Source organism: Manacus candei, unplaced genomic scaffold (assembly GCF_025592945.1).
Source record: "Manacus candei isolate 608988 ecotype Guabito, Panama unplaced genomic scaffold, ASM2559294v1 h1tg000059l, whole genome shotgun sequence".
NCBI lineage: Eukaryota > Metazoa > Chordata > Aves > Passeriformes > Pipridae > Manacus > Manacus candei.
Window position 1 is genome coordinate 3,571,373 of NW_026138107.1, and position 25,631 is coordinate 3,597,003.

The window sequence follows — 25,631 nt, forward strand, 5'->3', positions numbered from 1 at the left end:
GACCCTGTGCATTCCACTCCGCAGTCTGAGCTGTGGTGTTGCTTATTCAGGAATGGGTGTCAATCTGCAAAAGTTCCAGATTTACATACCAGCCACTGTCACAAACAGTGATGAAATAGTGTTAATATTTAATAAGCCAGATAAGTTACCCCTGAGAAACCATACCTTGAGAAACCATACCTTTCTTCTCCCCGGCCCTTAATACTCTTCATGTTCTAATGTATTATTTTCCCCACACAGTGTTATTAATATATTTATCATCAGTTATATGTTATCTGTTTCCTGTCTTTCATTTTCAGTCTTTTCTGTTGTTTATAATCTTTTGTCTGGAAGGACGTAGAAGCAGCAGTCCACCTGGTTGCTTATCCCCAAGGTTATGACACATCACTTTTTTCCTCCAAAAAAATTCTGAAAACCTTTGGAAAAGACAGGATAACCGAGCCTGTGGCATCTATACTGCATGTGCTGTATTTTCACCTTTTCACTGCCGTTTCCAAAGTCTGACCAGACCGCAGGTTCCACTGAGGTATCTGACTGAAACATGGCAAATAAATAAATGCCAGAAACCATTTCTAAACTGTAGAGGAGCTGATGCTGAATGCCTCCCAGTACCGAAGGGCCTCTTTAGAGCAGTGTTTTGTCAGCACCCACATCCAAGTTTTGCTGTAAGGCCAAACTTTCTGCCGGGTGCATTGGAGAGGCTCAACCTGGTCCCAGCAGTGTTTGCTGTGTGTGTGTATTTGTGTCTGTAGATGTACTTTCACACGTGCTGCTGGGTAAACTGAGCTGCAGCTTTATCAGTGGTGGACAGAAGAGTCTATTGCTCTGGATAAGAATATGATTTGGGTTCTCAGGGTATATTAATACAGCAGCTTTTATACATCAAGAGTATCTGCATAATTGGAAGGATACATCATGGATAGAAGAGGTTAAACAGATGCTTCTAGCAAGGGATTTCTTCCATTCTGTTTGTTAAGAGTCTGTTTACTCGTTCTACCCCTAAGCTAGCATAATAAAGATATAATCTGTCTTTCCCCCTCTACCATCCTTCCACCTTCACTCTTCTGCTTCTCTCTTCTCTCTTTACTGTATCCTTTTCTTTGTGGCTAAAATAAGAAAAGGCACCCCTTTCTGGCTTCAGTAAAAAAAAAAATATATAGAAAAAACCCCTTCTGATTACACCCTCAAGCATCGCCATTGGTTAAGTTTCTGTTAGTGAAGTATCCAACATGTCTTGGGGATGTAGAGTAGAAAGTTTAGGGCTATATTATAAAAAGTTAAGATTCTGCCAGCTGTTAGTTCTCACTTTGCTTACTTTAAGGTGCTCAGTCTTTTGACTACAAATCAAAGCCCATGGGCAGCAAACATGGAAGGATTATCCAAAGAAAGTGCTCCCCAAAAAAGGAGCTTGCCAACAGGACAAGTTAACCAGAAATATATGAACAGGTTACCATGGAAACCATCCAGGTCCATGTTCTCAGCCTGCAGTAAAAGTGAGGTAATTTGAGCAAGGTTAGCAGGCGATAAGAGAGCTTGTTATGTCTAATTAGCTAAATGTCTTCCTACAGCTTTTCCTACCCACTGGCCATTTAGGATTTTTAATTTTTCTCCCTCCACACATTCATTTCTTGTTGTTATCCCCTTCATACACAGTTCTTCAGACTCAAGTTTCTATTATACACTGTCCACGGTGGTGGACCACATGATGGAGCCAAATGGGTGCTCATTATGCAGCTGTCACTCCTGTTTTAAGGTTCCTGTGTCATGGGCCTCTCGCTTCCAATATTCCTGTGACAAAGAAAAGAAGAGCTCTCCTTTTGTCACGTCAGAAAGGAGATGAAAAGGAAGTTTCCATAAAGCTACCATGACATTTTCAATCAATTCATATTCTACAAAAGTGTAATATTTTGCCTGAATTAATATTGACATGGGGATGATCAATGTCATTAGTTTGATAAAGATACTCTGCAATATTTCCTGTAATGAGGTCGTTTGACAAACATTTTTAATAAACTTCAACATTACTAAACTCTCAAAATTAATTACATGTTCCAGAAAAAACAAATGCAACAGTTCACCACTCCCATTTTCTGACATAACATCCTCTTCTCATTTCATCCAGTAATGTTTTCTTTAAAAAGCAACTCAAGATAAAAAAGTAAAAGATGAAAAGTTGAAAAATTATTCTTCATATTGTGCATAAGACACTTTGAGAACTTATATTTTTCAACATGTGCTTACTTCGGGAAATGACTTCTGAAAAAAAAAATCCATTGCAGTCCAAAACTTTATAAATACATCATAAATTCTTCCTCTTCTTCCCTTCTGTCAAACATTCACTATAGCAGCCTAGACAGAATCCCTGCATTCCAGCAGATGACTATTGCATGAAGATGTAAAGAGGAAGGAGAGATTTCTTGCAATTTTCTTTTCACTGTCAGAAACTTATGATGGTGTTCCCTGTCTGCCTGCAATCTGAGTCTGGGAGTATGTTTAGATGTGAAAACTGTACACCAGGATGATATATGTGTGCTGCACTCCACGTGGTGTGAAACACTGTGTGGTGTCAGAACAAACAATGCTATTTGCTGCATTTGGAACATTTTTTTCGTGAGCTTTTTATTCCAGTGTTGGAAACTCATATTCAGCTGAAGCAAAACAGATCTTTCAAAGCTTAATTCTAGTAGTCTGTTCATATGTCTGAAAATGAGACAATTAACTAAACAAAAGCATTGGTTACTTTGGCTCAAAAGATTATTTCAGGTCTGTGTACCACTAATATTTTTGTTGGGTTGTGGGATGGTTTTTTTGCTTTATCTACAGTTCTTGCTTGAAGCCATATGTGCAAAAATGCACAAATAAATACACACCTGTTTCTACCTCTTTCTTGTTTTGTATTTAGCTCTCTAGATTTCTTTGTGGTTTCCTTTGAATTTCTTGAACTGCATTTCCCAATCTTCAGCAGGTAACTGAGGAAAATAGAACCAGAGTCTTGGTCTTCCCTCCTTACTGTCTCCTGGTTTATTGTCTTATCTTCTCATGTCAATCGAGTGTTTTCAGGACAAAATATTGCTGTTAGAGACTGTATTACTCCCCTCTTCAAAGTAATGTAATATCAGGGAAATTTGTGTATGTTACTGGGAGTTATTTACTCAGTCCTTGGTCTGCTTAATGCCTGTGTTCTGATGAAGAAATTCAATTGACTAGTGGAAATTTAGTGTGTAACAGATGGCTGAAAGTAGCCTATACCAGTCTATAGATAAAAGTCTATAAGTCTACAAATAGATAAAAGAAATAATAGAAATCACTGGCAGTGTTAAATAAGCATTCTATACTACTTCAATATTACATTCAGTACTTCAATACTACTAACTTTCTACTTGCTTAAAAAGAAGCATAATATGTACATTTTCAGCTTCTTTTAAACATAATTTTTTTTAAATAACCATCTACTGATATCAGAAGAGAATTGATTTGTTCGTTGTTGCTTACAAAAATTGAAAAGGTTTTCCTTTTTTTGTGAACATAAAGCTGCAATTCCTAGATTTTTTTCCCCCTTACAAAAGCCTGATCTCCTCCAACAGATGTCCAAGTGAAACTGATGTAGGAACGTCTGATTTGCAGCCATCTTATGGTCGTCTATGTCTTCAGCTGAGCGTTGCAATCAAAGAACCTTTAAAGATGATGGACAATTTAGAAAATTGTCAGATCTCTGAAAAATGCTTTGAGCAATTGACCTGAACTTATTCATCTTGAAGACTGATGCTAAGGATTTAACACTTCCACATTCTCTCCAAATTAGACCCAGAGCTATTGCTGACTGATGCAGGATCATGTGGTTTTGAGTATCCAATTCAGTCAGATCCTGAGGCCATCTCTCCAGAAACATTTCCTGATGTAAAGATGCTTTAACCCACTCATCAGTCTTGCTTTTGACAAGATAAAGTCAAAGGAGTGCAGTTTGTAGTAAAGAAGAACAGCTTCAAAGTCTAAGCAGCAGTCAGAACCCTGATTTCGTAGTGATTCTTAAATGAAATGAGATGTTCATTAGTTATTTAACATTATGCCTGTGTAACAATGAAGTAGCATTATCACAAATTAGGAACAACAGACCTTAGTTGCTTTGCAACTAAGCAACTGCATGGAGGATGTTTTTGTTTTTATTCCAAACATTTGCCCAAAACAGGAACGAAATTACCTGGAGGAACAACTCCCATGTTGCAAGATTATTGTGGATCCAAAGTGGGGGAAAATAATAAAATTCCAAAAAGGGGAGAAAGACTAGACAGATATTAGTTCTGAGCAGTAATCTGCATCACAAAAGATGCTAAAAATCTCCAGAAATTATTCAAGCATGAATTAGCATTGAATCTAGAGTTTTTCATATGAAAAAATCATGAGACAGATGTATTTAACAAAATAGCTAGTATTAGCTTAGAGTTTTCCTGAAAGAGTACAGAAATTGCTGCAGCAGTCAGAGAAAATGTCTGTCCATCTAATCTAACAGTGGTCAGTAGTGAAGTGCATAAGAACAACTGATCACTGATGCTTCATCAGATAACTCTCACAACCCCCAACAATTTGCAGTTCCCTTGGACCAAATGAGAGCATGTTTCTTCCTCGCTCAGAACAGACTTTAAACTGTATTCCATGTCACATCATAGTGACTAACCGAGTGAGAAGTACATCATTTTGGACAGATCACTCTCCCTGATTGTGTCTAGAAATTTAATTTTTACCAAGACCATTAAATAATTTCCCTTTAAAAAATGAGCAAATTAATTTTGCAATCCCATGCACTCCACTCTCTATCTCCTAAAAATAAGACACAAAGCTCTTCACAGAAGCGTCAGACAATCCTATTATTTTCTTCATTGCTAGAACTACATTTCCCTTCCTGTCTGTTCCTTCCTTCCTAAGGCAAAGTCCAGGTTATGAGGGGAAGGGGAGGAATATCTGAGCCTCTGTAATGTAAATTCCTTCAGAGACTGGAGTAGCTGAGGACATGAGATGTGTATTGCTGTGCCACGTGCTACTTCCACAGTATCCAGTCCCTCCAGGGCATAAATTCACACAGCAAAACTTTATCTTCTTATCTCAGCCTGCTAGTCCTGCCTACACCCCTGGCCATTCATGCTAGATCCCATTCTGGTCACCAAAAATGTAAGAAACCAGTAAAAAAGAGTGACAGAGTGGCAAGACCAGAAGGAAAACATGAAAAACTCTTCTGAGGTATGTAACTCGGCGATGGGAGAAGGAGGAACAGAACTAATTGCAATACCTTCAAGATAATGATTAATTCTGTGTCAGCTTTTATCTTGTCTGGGCTAGAAAGCCAACAAAGCTGAACCTGCAGAATTGTGTGCCATGAAGTCAGAGTGAGGTTTGTTCAACTAATTACTTCTGAAGAGTTCCAAATGGATTTAAGAGTAATGGTGTTGACATGAAATTGTCCTTCCACGTTTCTGCAGCACATGTTACTCCTTAACTGCTCTGGCTGCTGAAAAGAGGTGTACTTCCACAGGGACTGAGGGAAAAAGTAAGGTGCACTTGTTTGGTTCAATGAAAAATGCTGGTTAGTATCAGTGGAAACTAGTTGTGAATTCTAGTGGAATTCTGGCCAAATCAAATCTGTAATTGCAGTGCATAAGTTCGGGAGTAGAATCATACAAGGTTAAAGTGTTCGTGTCTGCAGAAAGAAAAGTTTCAACATTACATTTTCAAGCGATGATTCACATTAAAATTAACTTCAAACTGTAACAATGCAGAATGTTTGATTTTGAGGGAGATAGAAACTGGAGGTTTTAACAACAAGGATTTTTGTTTAACTTTTGTTTTTACTGTGCATTTGTTTGGACTGAAACAGAGTCATATTGAATCTCTGGCCACAAAAGGTCACCCTGGTTCCTCACAAACTCTAGTCTTCAACATTTTTTCAGGCTAAGTTGAGTTGATATTGTTTTTTCCCCTTCTTTCAGAAATGTCATTGTTCAGTGGCAAGAATATGATAGGTAGTTTATAAGTGTAAAGATCTGAAGAAAGCAAAAAGAGTATAAGGCCTTGAAACATTTCTTTTTCTTTTTAAAAATATTCTATGACATGTATTATGAGAACAAATAACAACAGTGTTGCTTGTCTCAGGAAGACAGAAAGATTGATTTTTCCTGTTTTATCTGGTTCTGCTTGTGTTTTCAACCCCAGCCACTACCGTAATAGCCAAGTGCTTGAGCTTTGACCTGAATAATAGCGTTTCACACTTGGAAAGATCCTTACACCGGCCTGTAGGAAGTCTCTGCCACCATGCCTGTTGACACAACACTTGTCCAAGGGAAAAATTAATAACTGTCAAAAATGACATAGGTATAACGGATCTGCTCTCGGGTTGGTGGTTTGGGCTGTGTGTTTCTCAGAACAGAATTCAGACATTTACAGTGAAAGCCTTTGACTCTGAAAAAAGTCAGGTGGTAACACAGGAACATTCAGCTCAGCCTTTGCTGGACACAGTCCTATCTATCAAAATGCAGAGCTTTTCCTGTCCAGGGTAGGTCTCCTACCAGTGGACACCTGCCAGTGCTGGGTGTCCAGGAACCACCTAATTTCTTCCTGTGACCTTAGATATATAGTTATGAACTGAGACTAGTGAAAATTGGTCAGTCTTGGTCGTTATTAGTATTCTCTATGGCTACCTGAAAGGAAGTTGTAATGAGGTGAAGGTCTGTCTCTTTTCCAGAGTAACGAGAGATAGAGCAGGAGGAAAAGGCTTCAAGTTGCACCAGAGAGGGTTTGGATTGAGCTATTACTAAAAATGTCTTCACTGAAAGGATGCTCAGGTGCTGGAACAGGCTGCACAGGACAGAAATAGAGTCACTGTTCCTGGAAATGTTCAAAGAACATGTGGATGTAGCACTTGGGGACATGGTTTAGTGACGGGTTTGGCAGTGCTGGGTTAATGGATGGACTTGATGATTGCAGAGGCCTCTTCCAACCTAAATGATTTTGTGATTCTGTGATTAATGAGAAAACTCACAGTTACTCTGCAAGAGAGTCTTAAGTACAAACTAAGTGGTCAGTGTTGGGATTAAAAAAATTACTGCTCATGTCAAATTGGCAACACTCATTATTATTTATTTTGTTGTCCAGAATTGCATTCAATTTCTAGACCCATGATATTACTTTTTTTCTTTTGCCAAGTTTACTTATTAGAAACTGAGAAAATTATGAATACTTTCGATCTCCACAGTTTTTCCTCTAATATTATGGATTTACACCTCTACCAAAAGCTTATTATGTTTGTCCTGATATGCTGAGGAAATGGGCTGTAATGAGAAGAGTCCCAAACATGTACGTACACTCTTATTGATTGCTTACCTGTCTCTAAACTGATATCTAGGTGTTAACACACAATCTGGCATCTGGTTCTTTTTTTCTGGACTGGGACTTGTTGAGAAACAGAAAAAAATCCGCCAGAGATGAAAGGAAAGGGCATGGATCTTTCCAGGACATTATTCAGAGTACTCATGGCTTATCCTGCTCCTTTTGTTATTTACTGTATTGGAAACAAGGCTACTCAATATGTTGCTTCCCTCTCTATGCTCTTAAATAGTTATCTTTTGCATACAACTCTCATAAATTATTGTCTTTCGAAAATGCAAAGCACAATCAAAACTAACTGGAATTCCTCCTTTTAGCCTCAATGGGATTTAGATGAGCACTCTGCTGAGCAACATGTTTACCTTTCTGTCTCTGGTAAAAACTAATGGCTTTCAGGAAAAAAATAAATAAAAAAAAATCATAGATAAAGGATTTTGGATATGGAATTATCCAAAATTATACAATTTTAATGTTGACTGTCAGGGTAGGAGACTGTAAGAAAAAATTAGGAGAATTCTTGCAACCCTTAGCACTTCACAGCACTCCACCTGCAGCCTCCAGATGTCTCCACGGCAAGCTGGATGTCCCAGTCACAAGAGGAAAACTGCAAAAGCCATCTCAAGTAGAACACGCTGTTGCAGGGATGAGATGCACAGGAGGAAATGCATTTCTTTCCTACCTGAAGACCACCATTAAATCACCCAAGACAATATTGTTGACTCTGCTAACACAGCCCCCATCAATGAAATCTGCTTTGGGATCCTCTGCTGAGCACAAAAAGGGTGTGATCCTGATGGAGATTTTCCAGCTAATGGCAGTCCAAGGGCAGAAGCAGACTATTGATCTGTTTAGTTTCTTTGCACTTTCTTTCTCAGACACAGGTATTCAGGTATTTTTATGCTCTCCCCACGGGGGCCAATGATTGTCAGTGCCTCCCCACCCACCACCCAGCCCAGGTGTTTTTGTGCAGGAGCTGACCTTAGTGGGGAACTGGCTGTCTTAAAGATGGCAGTTCATCCATCATGGCTTTCACAGGCTGTCAGCATCGCATTTAATCTCACTTGCAATTTTCCAAGGAAGGTTTGCAAAAGCTACAAATGGAATCTTAATGCTATGTAACGTGGTTTGTAGCCCATTAAATACTTCCTCTGAGGAGGAGGCTATGCTGTGTTCTAGCTGCTCTCAGCTATTCAGAGATGGAAAACTCCCAAATTCAGCCTGTAGTTCCATGTGCTGTTGTAACAGGTATATCTTTGTTAGACATAATTCAGAGTTATATGTTGTCACATGTATATCTTCCCTCCCAACTCGCCTGTGCACAAATGGGCACTCAGAATCATGTACTTTGCAAGGCAGACCTGAGAAGACTCTTTTCCAGGGTGGAACATCATGTTCATGATGTTTCATTTTATGGACTTGTCCTAGGGGGATCCTGCTCTTTGGTTGTCCTGCAAGCTTCATGACCTTCTTCTGTAAATCATGATCCAAACCCCGCCCAGACTATCACAGTTTTTAAAAGTTTGAATCAAAATTGGGAATCCTCTGCCAGCTCTTAAGTTTTCATTTTTCATTATATTCACTACACCAGTCTTCTACCTTCATTGCCTCCCAAAGGTTTACCAGCACAGAAACAAGCTAAATTAGAATCAATATAACCAGAATTATACTCTTGGAAACAATGCCAGATTCAATCAAGGGGGTTTACTCTAAAGAAGAGATATAAAGCTCTGCTTCCCAGATATATATTCAATAGAATGACCTCGGTCCCTGACCTGTCTGTCCGTGTCAAGCTTACAGATCATATCTGCCACTGATACAGACCCTCAGAACTGCAATTTGTCAACAAGTCCCTGGGCTGTGCAGATCTGGGATGGATTTCTATGATATAGTTTCTCTTCTAGCAATAAGATGGGGACAAGGTAAATCCCTGGAATTATGCGGGCGTCAGTCACCTTATCAAGGGCTTCATCCCCTGTTTCTCATTCCATAGGTGTCTGGCCTCTTGACCGAAATATGAACTGAAAGAAAAAATGTGTATTTTTGCTCTAGACATCTCTTTATATTTACAGGTTCTTCAGCAAACAGATTAATTAAGCTACTATAGCTGCATTCATTGGTGCTGGAAGCAGTAGTGGTAATTATTCGACCATTATATTTCAAAAAATTGTGTTTTCAGCCTTGAAGCTGAAAAACATCAGCTAATTGTCCTGAAATTGTTTGTGCCAGGTGTCCTCCTCATGCTGAATTAGCTCGTAAAATTTTGCCGAAGCAGTTAATCAGTTCCTGAGGGCGAGATCTAAGAAAAATACCTTGCTTTGAAATTAACTATCGTCATTAATAATTTTAATGTCGTCTCTGTAATTTGGCAGGAAAGCGGAGTCCAAAACCAAACTTTTGTTGCTTTTTGTAGAAACACAGCCAAATCTGCCCAAGTTGCAAACCTCCAGCCACACAGAGACTGGGAGGAAGTTTTTCTGCACGATTTAATTCTCCTGAGTATTCCCCATTTCTCACAACCCTTAGCAGTCTTGTTTCATTACAGAGAATAGTGTGTCTTCCCTGCAGTTGTTCTTCCTTGCAGGGGGGAAAAAAATATAGTTTTGATCCTAGAAAAGACAAAAAAAAAAGGGGGGGGGGGAAGAGAATGGAACAAAGGAGTAGCTAGATGGGTAAGGATTAGGAAATCACAGAACAAGAGGGCAATTTTTATACTTGAGTGTTATTATGCTTGTACCCTAATTATCTTTACAACCTTACCATGTTTTTAACATAAGGATGTTTCAGTTTATGTGAAATTTTATCTTCCTTTTAGGTAATAAATGTATGAAATCTTCATTGATACTGTAGCTCTGTGTAATCATTTGCTCAGAACTGCAGCATCTTTAACAAAATAAAATAAAAAAATAATTTCTCCTTCAGTTCAAACAAGGCGTAGCAAGGAAAAAAAATCATTATAAAGTCCAAAATAAACCAAAATAGTCTTCTATCCAGACAATCAATTCCTCAATGGTGCCCAATAGACATATTGAATCATGCATTTTGCTTACACAGCTGCCCAGAGAAAAACAAAGACCATATTGTTACCCATCGCCTTTTGCTAAAGGTTGGCAATTATAGCAGTTGGAAAGCAGTAACCATCTTTCATTGTGTCAGTAAATATTATTCAGGTTGGCATACAGCCTCTCCACTTACCCTCACAATATTCTTAATTAAATTAAGATTATACCTGCAGCACAGAGGAATGATCCTTACTAATGTCACAAAGTTTGTGACTTCATGTGAAGGTGACAGTGAGTAATTCTGTGGTCTATGTTATGCAGGTACATGCTTGGTGAAGATTTACCCCCAGGCTGGAATGAACTGATTTTCTGTTTCATGCCAAATCCTCTTTCTCACCATGTCCAGCTTTACAGATAGACAGAATAAATGCAATGAGGTGAGGTCATTATTTAGTCATAAAGGTCATTTTCTTTATGGTAGGTATGAGATAGTGTGTTTGCATCTTGAGTCATAGGGATTTACTTCCCTAATAAATATAAATGACACTTTGGGTGCAATGAAGGTAGAAATAAGAAAAACAAAACAAAACGAAAACAAAACAAAAAGAAACAAAATAAAACAAAAAAACCTGCCCCACACACACACCAAAAAAAAAAAAAAAAGAAAGAAAAAAAGAAAAAAAAGCACTGAGATGAGTCTTGTGACAGACAGTAGCAATTGTGACTTTTCAGGGCCTATTATGTAGCCTTTCACAAAGCTGTCTTAAAGTACTGTTTTGACTTTTTATGAGGATGTTTGGAAAGTTACTTGAATAAATCATGATATTCAAATGCAAATAAAAACAAAGGCTGGGATTTCTGACCTAGAATTTAAATATACACCATACACGTCATTCATACAGTTCATTTATTCATATTTATGTTCAAACACTGAAAATTAAGGCTGATCTGTTGGCTGGGAAGCTGGCTTCGCATTCAAGAAGCTCATAGACTTTACTCTGTGTCTTTCTGTGAACTTGCATGGTATTGGATCAACTCCCAAAGTGTAAAAAGCACCTTAAGTGATAGGCACTGGCAGTCCTTATGAAAAGCATTTGAGCTCTATTTGAACCACACACTAATCAAAATGCTGATTTAGCAGGCTGGCAGGGCAAATGCTGAGAGGTAACCACCATGAAAATTTTAGGAATAAGATCCCTGTTTCAAAATTCAGGCAAGTTAAATGAGCTTCCTTTCCTCTGGTCTCATGGTGATTCCCCCCCTTACAATTCCTCAAAATACAAAGATGCATTTCCCACATGTTCTCTGAGATTGAGGACACTTAGGAAACATGACCTGAAAAACAAATAGATTTTGGATCTTCATACAGCTCAGGTATGAGCTCAATGATAGGATTACAGGCCTATCAAGACCAAAACACTCAAAGACACTCTCAAAAATTAATGTGACTGAAAAATAATAAGGTATGAAGGTTGGTGTGCTTAAAGAGTCAAGTTGCCTCCAGGACTAGATTAATCCTGAACAAGGATTTTCTAGGGCCTTAATTCTGTGTAAGTCTTTCTCGTTATCCATTCCAGCCTATAGAATAAAGGTACCAGCACTGCCAAACTACAGGATTACTGCACTAAAGAGAGGAAATGCATGGAAAAAATGATCCATCAGAATTGGGGACATAATATGCCTGAGCACATGAATACTACCAGACTGCTCTATTCAAATAACTCATGAATTCAGTCTGATCCTTTCGTCTTTGAATCTTCTCTGTTGGGTGCTGTTAGGTTATTTTCTTGTAAAATTAAAGGTCAGTGATTTGCTGGGTCAAAAAATTCAGATTATATATAGTGTAATGCTCTCATGCTGATTAGTGCTCTGTGCATTAGGGTATATTTATGGACTTTTCTTTTCTTTGTAGGTCTCAACTGAAGAAGGAATGAGTTTAGCCAGGGAATACTCCTGCTCTTTTTTTGAGACTTCAGCTGCCCTCCGCTTCTACATCGATGATGTCTTTCATGGACTAGTGAGGGAAATTCGAAGGAAAGAGTCCTCACTGTCCATGGTAGAGAAGAAGATGAAGAGGAGGGATAGCCTGTGGAAGAAACTGAAAGGATCCCTGAAGAAAAAAAAGGAAAATACAACCTGATGGCAGTCCTCCAGGAGCCACCCCTCAGGAGCTGACCAGAGTAACCTGTAATTGCTCAAAGAGGCAGCACTGGGACAGCATCTTCCAGAGCAGGTTCTGGAGTTCCTTCCCTTCAGCCCTCATGCAGGAGTAGCTCCTTGAAGGACCAGTTCATGGTTGCCCTGTGGCTCTTCTGTACTATAAATAAAGTCATTTATCATACCCTCTCATCCCTTTTCTGCAAGTCCAAATGGATAAAATACTGTGGTTTTTAATGTGTGTTCCCTGACTGGTCTTCAAATGCTACAAGTTACACCAGCATCCAAGGCAAAACGAGCTTCTACCAGCTCTAAGACCATAGATGCACTTATTGCCTCCTCTCTGCATGCATGGATAATTTCAATGTCGCAGAAATGAATAATGTAGATTTCAATGGGCATTTTGACTGTCTAAGGACTTTTGGATTTGACCTCCAGCTTTACATTCACATGTGGGTTTAGGGTTAGACTGTGCTCAGCCTGCAACCACGTGCCTGTGTGCAAATGTGTGTGTGAATGAGGCCCAAAGGGAATGATGGGGACTCACAATTTTGACCCTGTCCTCATTGTGTCCTTTCCAGTTAGTAGGAAAGGTTTTGCAAGCAGAGTGTGAGCCGTGCACCAGCTGTCCAGAGGCTGCAGGGATACTGCTCTGTCTCCTGTGATCTTCTCTCACCAGGGCTTGGTAGCAGAGAAGCCACGTCCTACAGACATGCAGTGCATTCAAATCATAGAATAGTCTATGTTGAAAGGGAACTTTTAAAGGTCACTTACTCCAAACTCCTGCACTGAGCAGGGATATCTTCCACTGGATCAGGTTGCTCAAAGCCCAGTTCAACCCAACCTCGAATGTTTCCAGGGGTGGGACACTCACCACTTCGCTGAGTAACCTGTGCCAGTGTGCCACCATCAGCCACACTTCCCTGTTCCAGCAAGGAGCACACAAATGCACTGTTTGTCTGATGCCTCCCAGAGCCCTCCCTAGAGCAGTGCAGCTCTGTCCCAGCATGTAACAGCACCTGTCCATGTAGTATCCAGCCCTCAACTTAAAAGAATTGCGTCAGATCATTCACCATTGTTCACAGTCCTTGACCATCCAGCCGAATCACTTGATCAATTAGTTGTACAGGTCTTTTGAATATTCCTTTCTAAAGGTGGCATGAAGTACAGTATATTCTCACAAACTTTTTTTTTTTTGTTCCCTCAGACTTCTTTTAATATTGTTGTTATTTATAAATCTTACAAATAAAATAGGCGTAAGTTTTGTCAAAAATAAAGATTGAGATTTCCATGAAACCATACTAGTAGTCAATGTCATTTGTGTCTGTCCTGGAGTGATAATTGATATAATTAAAGTATATATTAGTAAATATTCATTTTTTCACTCTTCTCTGACTATTTTGCAGGGCTTCAATCAGTTATATTTTGTGTGGGTTGGGGGGTAGTAGATTTGTTTTCCTCTGTTAAAACTGAAAAAGCTATGTTTTCATGAAGAATTTTAGTTAATTTCTGATTATTAAATTCTGATGTTTTGTTCTTTACCTTCCCTTCCTTTCAAGGGAATCCAGTGATATTTTTTTGACCTGTCAAAAATTCTTCATTGCTGTAAGAAGTTAGATAATATGTGGCTATATATCCACTTCAGAAAGATTGTTTCGGAGGAATATAAACACGTGCACACATTTTAAGTGGATTTTCTGTTTCCTACCTCCAAAAGCTGAAGTCTGCATTTATACTATTGTAATTACTATTATTATTTTTTCTGTATTTCCACTGAGATTTCAGGTCAAGCATCCTAGAGATGAAAAGATGCACTTGTCCAAAGAGTTTATGAGCTGAGTATTGGTGGAGGGACAACAGGAGGCTGCACTGAACAGATGGCAGCTATGAGACAGTAAATAGCAAGGGGAAACATCTGTGACTGTTACAATACTGCACATGCATAGAGGGGAATGAAGCAGTTATTCCCTGTGTAAGAGAGCATAGAAATTACTATCCTGAGAAAACGTGAAGGATGCTCTTTGGGTTTTTTTGAGGCAGATGCCTAAGCTTTGAGTCAATTGAAAATCATTTAGTGTTGGTTATGTCATTTCACCCACCCTAGTGAGTGACATGCTATATCAGCACAGGCTTGGCTCGTAGTTTTAGGGGTGCCTTGCTCTTAGTCAGTTTGCAATACAAAAGAAAGGTTGCAGAAGAAGGCATAAATACAGTCTAAGATTAAGCTTTAAATGGATTAATGTAATCAAATATGCTCAGTCACTGACATTAAGGTCATCTGGCATGGAACAGCATCTCTCCATACTGTTAAACTCTCTTAGCCTTCACAGCAGGGTTACCACACACAAGCTGCTGTTGGAAGTGATCCCTGGATTCTGCTGGGTTCTGCGCCATGCTCAGCAACCCGTTACAAAAGTACTGGTCTTCTGTGGTCTGAAACCAAGCTAGTCATCATTTTAACAGTTTGACAGTATAGATGTGCTCAAGTGTCTCCTGGGATATGTTCCAATTAGTAGAACAGATGCAGCTTGTGTAGTCATATTTTAAGGTGTACCAAATCCACGAAATCTCCAGGTTCTTAAAGTCTTTACAACCAGCCCCAACATGCCCCATTTCGGAAGGTATTTGGCCCTGGCTCAGTCTCTGCAAGAAGAGTGAGATGTCATACCCTCTGAGAATCTTCTACTACGTCTCCCATGAACAATGTCAGTCATTTGAGTACGTCTCAGGCAGAAAAGTCTGTATTTATCTCAATCCACTTTGATCATTTAAAACCTGAAGATGACATCTAGTCATTTAGAGTCACCCTTTGGTTAATATGGAGGGAGAGATTCCTCTGGTTGGCTATTTGTACTGTCTGGCTTGGATGGTGAATCACCCCCACAAACAGGCTGACTTGTTCCAGTGACTATATTTCACTTCACAAAAACCGGTCTAACATTTTGATGGCTAAATTCAGACAGGATAAACCTCATCTTTAAAGATTTGTCCATCCAGTAGCTACAGCAGAGAACAGTTCTGCAAATTCTTGGCATTGAGCCTTGTCTCTGAAACACTTGACCATCTTTTATTTTTAAATTGGGAAAGTCATTCTGATTTACCATGGCCCAATTCATCAATAATCTATAATGCTTAACCTCAGTTAATTGAGCAGAGCTGATGGAGGTTATAGTCACTGAGGGTAGCATAAGTCATTACTACACAAGAGCCTGGGTGCAGTCCCTTTACCTAATTAATAATTATGATTCCACCACAGAAGATTGTATTTAGCTGTCAAACCTAGTTGACAGAATTAAAAAAACAGCAGCTCTGCGTCTAAAGACTTTTCTGTCTCTGGCTAGTCTCTCATCTAATCACATCTGGAAGATCCGAAGAAGGAAACAGATCGCTCTATTTTGCAGTGTTGTCTATAGTCCCATGAAGGTGGTTTCTATAACTTATTCCACTGTCAGACTGTGTTGCAGTTGGACCATAACTCAGGTTCTTCCAGGAATATAATTAAAGCCAGCTAATAAATAAAATAAAATAATAACAGTTTGCAAATGTGTCCGCAGTGTCTCTCGCAAATACATAATATATGGTAGTTAATTACCCTTCTTCACTGCTGTGGCAGATCACATGTTGTCTCTAGTCGAGAAGCAATCCGGGGAAGGCTGTAAGTCAAGGTGGGATATTGCAGTACTTAACTTTTCATTTTTCATGGGTTTTGCAACACAGGCTTTAGGGCTTAAGCGCCGAATCCTTCTGTGTCGCCTCAGATTAGCACTTCATGAACTACGTTAAAGATCTGATGTCTTTACAAGTGATTGAAAATAATTTCTTTACACACAAAAAAAAGGTATATTTTGAGGCTGAGATGTAAGAATGAAAAGAAACTAGAATAAAAAGAATGAATTATCCTTATTTTGTCCACTATATACATGTATATAAAATAGATACACAATATATGTCTCAGCAGTGTCTCATATTGTTGATTTACAGTCCACAGCTGTGTCAAATTCTTTGCCTGAGTTGACCATTGCTCTCGGTTGCTCAGATTGTGATATTTGTGACAAAACGAAATAGCTGCAGGTGGGTCTTCCTGTAGAAACAGTAAACAAAGGCACCTGCTGCAGCTACCTCAGAAGGTGATACTGAGAAAATTATACCAACTGTCAAAAATTAAACCCAAAACATTCAATGCATTTCATATAAATCACAAAAATTTTATAGCTAACTCCTATAGCAAGCTATATGCACTAGTGTTGGCCTGAATCCATCAAAAGGTGGATGTCTAATGAGGACAATTACTCCAATATGCTTCAATTAAGTGTACTTACAGTAGTTACCATATTTAGACATCCCCCTTCAGGGACTCTTATTTATGCAAGTGTGCATCATGCACACACATTGTTTATGACTGAAAAAAATCCCTGAACATTACTAGAATGACAAAATTATAGAATGAGACTTTAATACGAAGCTAAAATCACTGTTCTCTTAACATTAAATGGTAGTTGAACAGAATATCGTCTTAGACCAGTTCTGATCAGTCTCCCCTTTAGCACTATTTCCAGTTTGATCTGTCTATTCAAGTATGTGGAGCTCCTTAGGATGTCTGCCTGGCAAAATGATTTGTAATGGGGATGGCATTGTCTCACAGATGCTGTGAAAGTCACCCCAAGAGGCATTGCCCTGCACCTCTAGCCTGATTTATCACTCCCTGATGCTCTTGGTTCTAAGCCTCCTCATTTTGAGCTCTCCAATTTTGTTACATCGTGCTGAATTATGGGGTTGTTTTGCGATGAGGACAAATGTCCACTCAAGAGCACCAAACTCATTTCATGATCTGAACTCTGTCCCCAAGAGGTAATAAAGACAAGAATATCCAAAGCCATTACATCACCTACTGTATATCTTCTGTCAATAGATAATTAATGTGACAATGAGATTTTCCCATTCTCACATTGTCATGCATCATTTTTTTACAGTATTTTTAGACCCACAACTGCTTCAAAAGCTCCATGACCAAGCTCGAAAGTCATTAATTTTCAGGGTGCAGTTAGAACAGAATTTCAGCAAAATAACAATTTTAGGGAGGCAAAGTAAAACAAGTCTTATAATAATATTGTAATGCCTTTAATTGTGTAAAAAAACCCCATATCATTTTACCCTTCTAGTTTAAGTATAATTAATAGAAGAAAAATGCAGCCTATTTCACATCTGTGAAATTCAGCAGAGAAAAGCCTTATATATTTATTCTCTTCATACACTCTGCAAACAAGATAGTTGGAAATTCCTGGTCCTAGAAAGAGTAAATCAAGATAGAACTAATAGATTAAGGAACTCTATCATAGCTGATGGTTGTGACTTCATTTGGCCCATAGATTATATCAGAAATTAGGTAAAAAATCTTTACTGTGAGGGTGGTGAGGCACAGGTTGCCCAGAGAAACCATGATTACCCCATCCCTGGAAGAGTTCAAGGCCAGGTTGGAACAACCTGTTCTAGTGGAAGGCATCCCTGCCCATGGCAGGGGGTTTGGAACAAGATGGTCTTTAAGGTTCCTTCCAATCCAAACCATTCTTTGACTTTATTTATTTATTCTATTGCATCAATCTCAGCTACATAAAAGACTGTTTCAGGTGCTTTTGACAAACTAAAGACATTGCATCTTCTGCCTTTTTCATAAATTTCTCATTAATTTAAGGTTCACACTGAGAAGAATGAGTAATGTTTTTAATTATAAGTTTTTACAAAGTCACTCAGCTTTCTGAATAAGAAACTGGTAGTTCCTGCAAACTGAGTTTGCCTCCACTGCTAGACACTGCTGACTAATCACAGATACCTCTTTATGTAGGACATTTGACTGAATAAGATGAACACTTAAGATATTCAGTCAGTGTAAGTGGGCAGTTCGTCTGAAAGCAATGGAAAATCTTATGGTTGATTCACATCCGTCTCCAAAAGAGAATTGCACATTGTGGCATGATGATGAATACCCTTCAATCACACAGGGGAAGATGATGTTTCTGTCACTAAAAACTTACAAAACCCACACCTTACGCAAAAGACAATTTAAGGCAGACAGAATAAACAGATTATTAGTAATGAGAAGGATAGACAGAAGCTGTAGAGAAGAATATGGTATGAGTAAACGTATGAAAATCATAGAACTGTAGAATGGTTTGGATCGGAAGGGACCTTTAAACGTCAACTAATCAGGCCCCCTCTGCTATAAACAGAGACAACTTCAACTAGATCAGGTTTCTCAGAGGCCCATGCAACCTGATCTTGAATGTTTCTGGGGATGTGGTATCTACCACCTCTCTGGACAGTCTCTTCTAGTGTGTCAGTTGAACTTGGAATGCCTTACACTATTCCCCACTCTGGTTGAGACTTAATGCCCTCTAGAAAAGGAATGAGAACAGATATAATGAGAAAAAGACACAGGACAAACTTCAGAGGTTTTCTTCAAGTGCACACACCACAGAAGTTTGGTGGAGGATATTGAGATGAGTGATACTAAGAACAAGAGAAAATGATGATGGTTTGATTGGCCTAGAAAATGAAGGGAAAAGGTCAGAGAAATTACTACTGCTGTGAATAGGGAACACAGTTTTGGAACATATTTTAATTCAAATTAAATACAAAGAACACAGCACAGAATGGGAAATTGAGCAAGAAGAAACAATACCAAAACTCTGTAAAGCGAACGGGAAGTTTGGATTGCCTTCCCTGCAGTATGCAACAGGTTTCTAATGAGAATGTTATTGAAGTTGACTGTGGAATAAGTTGCTCCCTCATTGAAACTTCTTTAGATACTCAAGAGAACAAAACCCTTTGTAGTCTCTGCTGGCTCCCTGTACCGTGTATGCTTCAGAAACTGAAAGCAACTGCTTTCAGCTGAATGGCTGGGAAAAAAGTAGTATGCTCAGCTCTGTAATTTTTTTAAGGATAGTAGCAAACCCCTCATTTATATGCCTCATAACTAATATAAAAGATGGTATGATAGCTCCCTGCTGAAGGTTTTAAATGATACTTCAAATATGTGGTTTCATCTGGAAGAGCAGCTACCTGTTTGCAACCAGTGCATACAGATCATTCGCTGCTGGCTTTTTCCCTCCCACTGTGCTCAGACCAGATGTTAGTGAAAAATGTAGGAACCTGTTTTTTCTCTCCTGTTTAGTTAATAGGGTGTTCACTGAGTACTCCTAAGTCTTTATCTAGCAAAACTGGATGGGATCCAAGTTATCAGAGAATACAGCAGGGATGGTTTTAAGGAGGCAGATGTTCAAAGGAGTACTTTGAAGAGTTTTTTGACCTGTGAGAAGTTGATTACTATGATGTGGATGAAAGATGAGAAGAAAAATAGATGAAACCACAAAGCCTAAGAGAATATGTTATACGTGCCAAAAAAACTTCAGGAAAACTTAGCTTAAGGAAGCTGAAAAATACTGCTGTGATAAAAGTTCTGAGCCAGGATAGACCTTCAGGGACTGCTGAGGGATTTGAGAACAGTCATCATCATCTCAGTTCTTTCACCTGACAGAGTTTTCAATCCACTTACCACTGAGTGATAAAAATTCTTACAGGGAATTGCAGTGACTCAAATAGTTGGGAGAGGAAAAGACATACTGTGACACAAGAGGACCTTCACTCCTAATGCATATGGAGGTCTGACAAGCTTGAATATTGCCCATTATGTGTCATAGTTTGCAAACTAAGAACAAGTTTGAAGACCACTGTTAAAAGCCTTGAAGGTAAATGAGTGTCAATAATTTCACTGATACATAAGTGTCTGTGCTGATTGTCAGCCTGGTGCTGAAGCAGACTCTCCTCCTTGACCAACCCCTTCCAACACCACACAGAACCTACAGCCCCACATACTCCTTTGTTGTCAAATGTTTCACCAGCACCAGCATTGCACTGATGCTGAGTGCTAAACCTCAGACTCTGCCTCACAAACCTGCTGTTGGGTCCACAGTCACCGGTGGGTCTCTCTTAGGTGGTGGATGCTACCAAAGGGCCTAGAAGAGGAATTCCTTGTTTCACCCACTACAGCCATCAGGGCTGCAGCAGGTCTTTTCCCCTGGGGTGGGTAGGACCAGGAGCAGGAGCACCAGCACTGCTGGGAAGGCATCTGAAGGCAGATTCCCTTTCCCAACCATCCCTTAACTGCACTGATCAAATAGGGAATGACAACTCTTCACACCACAGTTCTTTTTCTGGCAAAAAGTGCTAGAGTCAAATAAAGTGTTTTTTTACTATTTTGGAACTGCATGTATTCTTTTCATCTTGTAAAGCAGGGCAGGCACAACAGGACTGCTTTCTCACTGGAAAACATATACTCTACATATCCCAAATATTCTCAGAGGCACACACTGTATATTGATACAAACACACACTGTGCTCAAACCCCAGAATCTGTGCCCATCTATCTTACAGCCTGTATCTGAAGCAAAACTAGGGTGAAATTATTTTTTTTTCTCCACATTTTTGTACCATCAGAGGAAATAAGAGAGATCATACACTTCATAATTTTACTGATAACACCCACAACATCCATGGGCCTCATTAGGTATCTTTCAGTCACAGTTCTCCTAAACATAAAAACCCTAATAGCCTTGTTTTCCCTTCAAAGAAATCCAGGAAAACTAACTTTAATATATAACTTTAATGTGACCATATTTGCCTAAAAAAATGCTAAACATGTGCATCAAATTTGGGTTGCAATAATTCATGGTGAGGATGAGTGGGCTATTGGCACTTGGTGGAGTGCTTGTATGTGACTTATCTTAGGTATTTCTAATCTCTATAATAAAAGTGGGCCAGTGAGAGAGCAGAGTCTGCTGGGATGACTTTGGGTATGTACATTAATCAGCAGTAATAGAAAAAAGTAAATAGAAGTTCAATATTTGGATAAATTCCAACTGTTGAGACACATTAGATGGTAGGCAAGGCTTCTGAGGGAACTGGTAAAGGCCTTTACATTTAGGTCACCTATATTTAGACAAGATAAAGCACTATGTCTTGTCCTACTAAGAGCTGTCCCAGATTAATAGATCATTTCTCTCTCCAGCTTTCACATTTCTGCAGGGGACTGCTGTGCTGCTCTTTACAAAACAATGTCTGGATTTGAAATAAATTTGAGCATGATTTAACTAAAAATAAATTACATTTATATTTGGAAAATAATAAGTTTAAAGGAATAGCGATCTACTTCACTTTGACCAATTCATAGTACATTTTCTGGAATATATTTTTGCTTAGGTGTGTGAGTTTAAGCACTTGCAGTGACTACTATCTATCATGAGTTTCCCTGTTACAGGATGAAAGTCTCTCAGTAGATTCTTGTTTTGGTATACTTCCTACTACTTTACCTTAATTAAAGATTTACAATCCAAAAGTAGGTATTTTTTATACTGTAGCTAACCAAACACCTGTTTACTGCTGATGATAAAGCAGAATCCTCAGAAAAGGGAATAAAACATGTTCAGAAATGTTCTATATTCTCTTTCAGACACCATTCACTAGAAACTACCTGAGTTAGAAGTTATTTCTGTGAAATCAGTGATCCCCAATTGAGCCTCTTTCATGAATTTATTCTGGAAACCTTTTTGAATCTCTAAACTTTTGCATCCATAACATTCAGTTTAAGTCACATGAGACCTTCCCGGGAAACCTGGAGAAACACAAATGATTTTCCTTTTCTTATCCAATTGTAGAATAGCTGTAAGTGTCAAATAAGTTCATATAATTTTCTGTATACAATCTGCAGAAAACAACATTTGGACTGCTAGAAGTTGATTTCAATAGTTAAATGTGGGCTTTTCTAGCCTCTTGAGGTGTCCAAAGTCATTTCCCTTTCCATAGCAGCAGCGGAAAGCTCTGTAGAACACCTGAGACAACTCAATAGAGTTCTTAAGCAGGTAGCTATTGGTGAGAGCAGAGAAAACAAAAACAACCCCACCACAAGTAGGTGTTTCATTGTGAACTACTTGCATAGGATGACTTCTGATCCACACCAATGTCCAAACAGTGCCAAGGCACTGCTTCTGGGAAGTTGGGTGTGCCCTGAAGGAATATGGAGCCAGGTGACATCCTCACTACTCTGAGATGTGTTAGATCAGAGAATCCTATAATGGTTTGGGTTGGAAGAGACCTTAAAGATGATGCATCTGATTGCAAATCCCCCTGCCATGGGCAGGGACATCTTCCACTGGATCAGGTTGCTCCAAGCCCCATCCAGTGTGGTCTTGAACATTCCAGGGATGTGGCAGCCTCAGTTTCTCTGGGCAACCTGTGCCAGGGCCTCACCACCCTCACAGGGAAGGCCCCACTCTGTAGCTTTGGGCCATATACTCTTCTCCAGAACAGAATTACAAGATTGCCCTCTAAAGAAACCACTATAGAAAATCCTGTTGTTTTTCCCATTGCAAGGGGAACAAGATATCTCACATTTTTCAAAGCAGTTCCCTGAATGAACTTTGAGTGCTGTGTGTGACACAGCAAAGTACCCAGGAACAGTACAGCCACAAAATCATTACTGACATATTTTCAAGTGACTACACTATGCCAGAGATGTTTATGTGTCTTTTGTTGCCTTGTAAATACAAAATAAGTTTGAGAGAATTGTGGCAGCTGCTCTAAGATGTGATAGAAGTTCAGCTTCTATGGGCCATCAGGAAGAAATATGAGTAGCCTTTGAGCTTGCAGTGAAAACAAGTGCTACAGAGTCTAGAAGAAGCAATACATTGAGCAAGCTCATTTTTTTAAAAAAGTACCATCTCCAAAAGAGAAAAATGCTTAAAATATTTATTCATTTACTTGAATGGATGTTCCATGCTGGCTCTGGGTCACTCTGCATGCTTTTCTCCAGCTGTGTTTATTTTACCTTAGTTCTATTTGCCTCATCTGAGCATTGAAATGAAAAATGTAGCATTTCCTGGGTGGGTTGTATAATTTAATGTTTCTGAAGGAATGTTTCTGAAATCCTCTCCAAACTATTTTTTGGGCCTTTTTCAAATTCAGTTATAAAATTATCAGGAAATTGATAGCAATAATTACTTTCTATAGAATCACAGAACCTTAGAATTCTTTGGGTTGGAAGGGGCCTTAAAGGGCATCTAGTTTCAACCCCCCCTGCCATGGGCAGGGACACCTTCCACTAGACCAGGCTACTAGTGGAAGGTGACTTTTTCTTAGAAGTTAAGCCAGTAGTCTAATAAGGTCACCTCCCAAGATATTTTGGTAAGAATGCTCTCTGCTATTATCACCCCACATCCCTCAAAATCCCTAAAAAATGTCAAGAACATAAATGCACAACAGTATCATAACACAGCAAGAAAGACTTGTGTTTTTTTACTAAATAAGAAAGAAGCTGGAATATTCAGGTTTAATAAATTCTTAATGACTTCAGAATCACTTCTATTAGACAACTCTGGGAAAAAAAAGTGAAGATACAAAAATTATTTTTATAAGCAGGAAATTGTTTTCTTGAAGGTTTCCCATGGCTACACCATGTTCAGTGAGGTTTTTCCTTTGTTTAAGTACAGCCTTAGAGTGCATTATTTTTGCATCTGACATACATGAATTTAAGAACATGATTTTTGCAGATCAGGCATAAAAATTTCAAACATCTGGTTATTTATATATGGAATCAACATATTAACCAGAAATCTGGAACTTCTTGACTGAAAATTTATTATTATTATTATTATTATTATTATTATTATTATTATTATTATTATTATTATTATAAGAAATACTTTGCATGTTTTCCTTGTTTGCAATTCAAGTTTTATCTAGTAAGCACTGAAGAAATGTTTTGTTGTTCTATTGAAGGTAGGTTGTTGTTTTTTTTTTTTTTAATGGGCTGTTTTATAGCTGCCAGGAAACAGCTCTATCTTACTAGAAGAGCTTTGTCCAGACAGTCTTTCTTCATGATTGTGACATTCCCTATGTTCCTACATGACCAGGTAGGATTTTAAAGCAATAGTACTGCCTTTTGCTTTGTGCAAAACTAATACCCAGTGACCCTCTGTGTGAGCTGGTCCACATCAGCTAAGCCTGTGGAGCAGAAACGTCACTCAGAAAAACAAGAGCAGCAAAATGAAGAATTTTCTGCCAGTTTAGCCCTCAAAATCCGGCAGCACAAGGAGGAGGGCAGAGCTGCAGCAGTTTTAACTTGATTGTCTCCAGCTGTCTTAGAAATGCAGCCTCTAACCCTAAGTAATACTGTGCATGAAAAGTGTACTTAAACATTAAAGAAAATTAAGAAATTATATAGGAGTTTTTGGGTCTTTTTGTTTGTTTGTTTTTACTTTGGTTTGGTTTTGTTTCAATAGATTTTTTTGTTTTTTTTTTTTTTTTAAAGGAATAACGATCTCTGCTAATTAGGGTCGTTAAAAGTCCAGCTTCAAATATGATTAAATGACAGTTTGAGATTCAAGGGAACAGTGAAAGCTATTATTAAGCTCTTTTTTCCATCTCTGATGTTACTTAGATTTTTATGTCATTGTCCAGAAGGACATCATCACTTCAGTTACATACCACACTATTTTTTCACACCAACATTCAGCTATAAAATCTGAAGTATAATTGAGTTTAAAGTGTATCTTCCAGTGCTATAGGTGCATTTTCAGCTTGATACATTAAAGATAAAAAGAAACAGTAAAGCTCCAGGTAAAAAGAAACTCTAAAGCTTTTGTTCAAAATATGTATGGCAGTATTCAAATTACTCAAGCTGTAACAAAGTCTTTCATATTTGGAGAAACCCTCCACAGGATTAGTTGAGTCAGCTGCATTGAGATGGATAATATAACATTTATAGGGACTCCCACTATTTCCAGAAAGACAGGTTTACTCCTGAACCAAATCAGACAACCCCAGCCCCACATCCCACGATATCTCTTTGGGAGAACAAGATAATTCATAAGTACTAAGAGAAAGATGATATCTGTAGAAACTTTGGTTGTTCATGCTGAAAACGTCTTTAGAAGCCTCCTACAACAACAGGTAGGTATAAACTGGATACTAGGAAGAAATTCTTCCTTGTGAGGGTGGTGAGGCCCTGACAGTGTTCGAGGCCAGGCTGGATGGGGGTTGGAGAAACCTGGTCCA

The 25,631-nt window shown here is 38.7% G+C and overlaps 1 protein-coding gene across 2 annotated transcripts in view; it reads left to right on the forward strand.

Moving 5' to 3' along the window:
- Positions 1-13,777, forward strand: part of RIT2 (Ras like without CAAX 2) — a 173,098-nt gene extending 159,321 nt beyond the window's left edge. Inside the window, exon 5 of one of the 2 annotated variants that reach the window (XM_051803752.1) lies at positions 12,283-13,777. In XM_051803752.1, coding sequence (XP_051659712.1) covers positions 12,283-12,510 — 228 coding nt within the window. In that variant the 3' untranslated portion in view covers positions 12,511-13,777. The remainder of the gene's footprint in view (positions 1-12,282) is intronic. The other variant, XM_051803754.1, reaches the window with a different exon arrangement.
- The last annotated feature ends 11,854 nt before the right edge of the window (positions 13,778-25,631 follow it).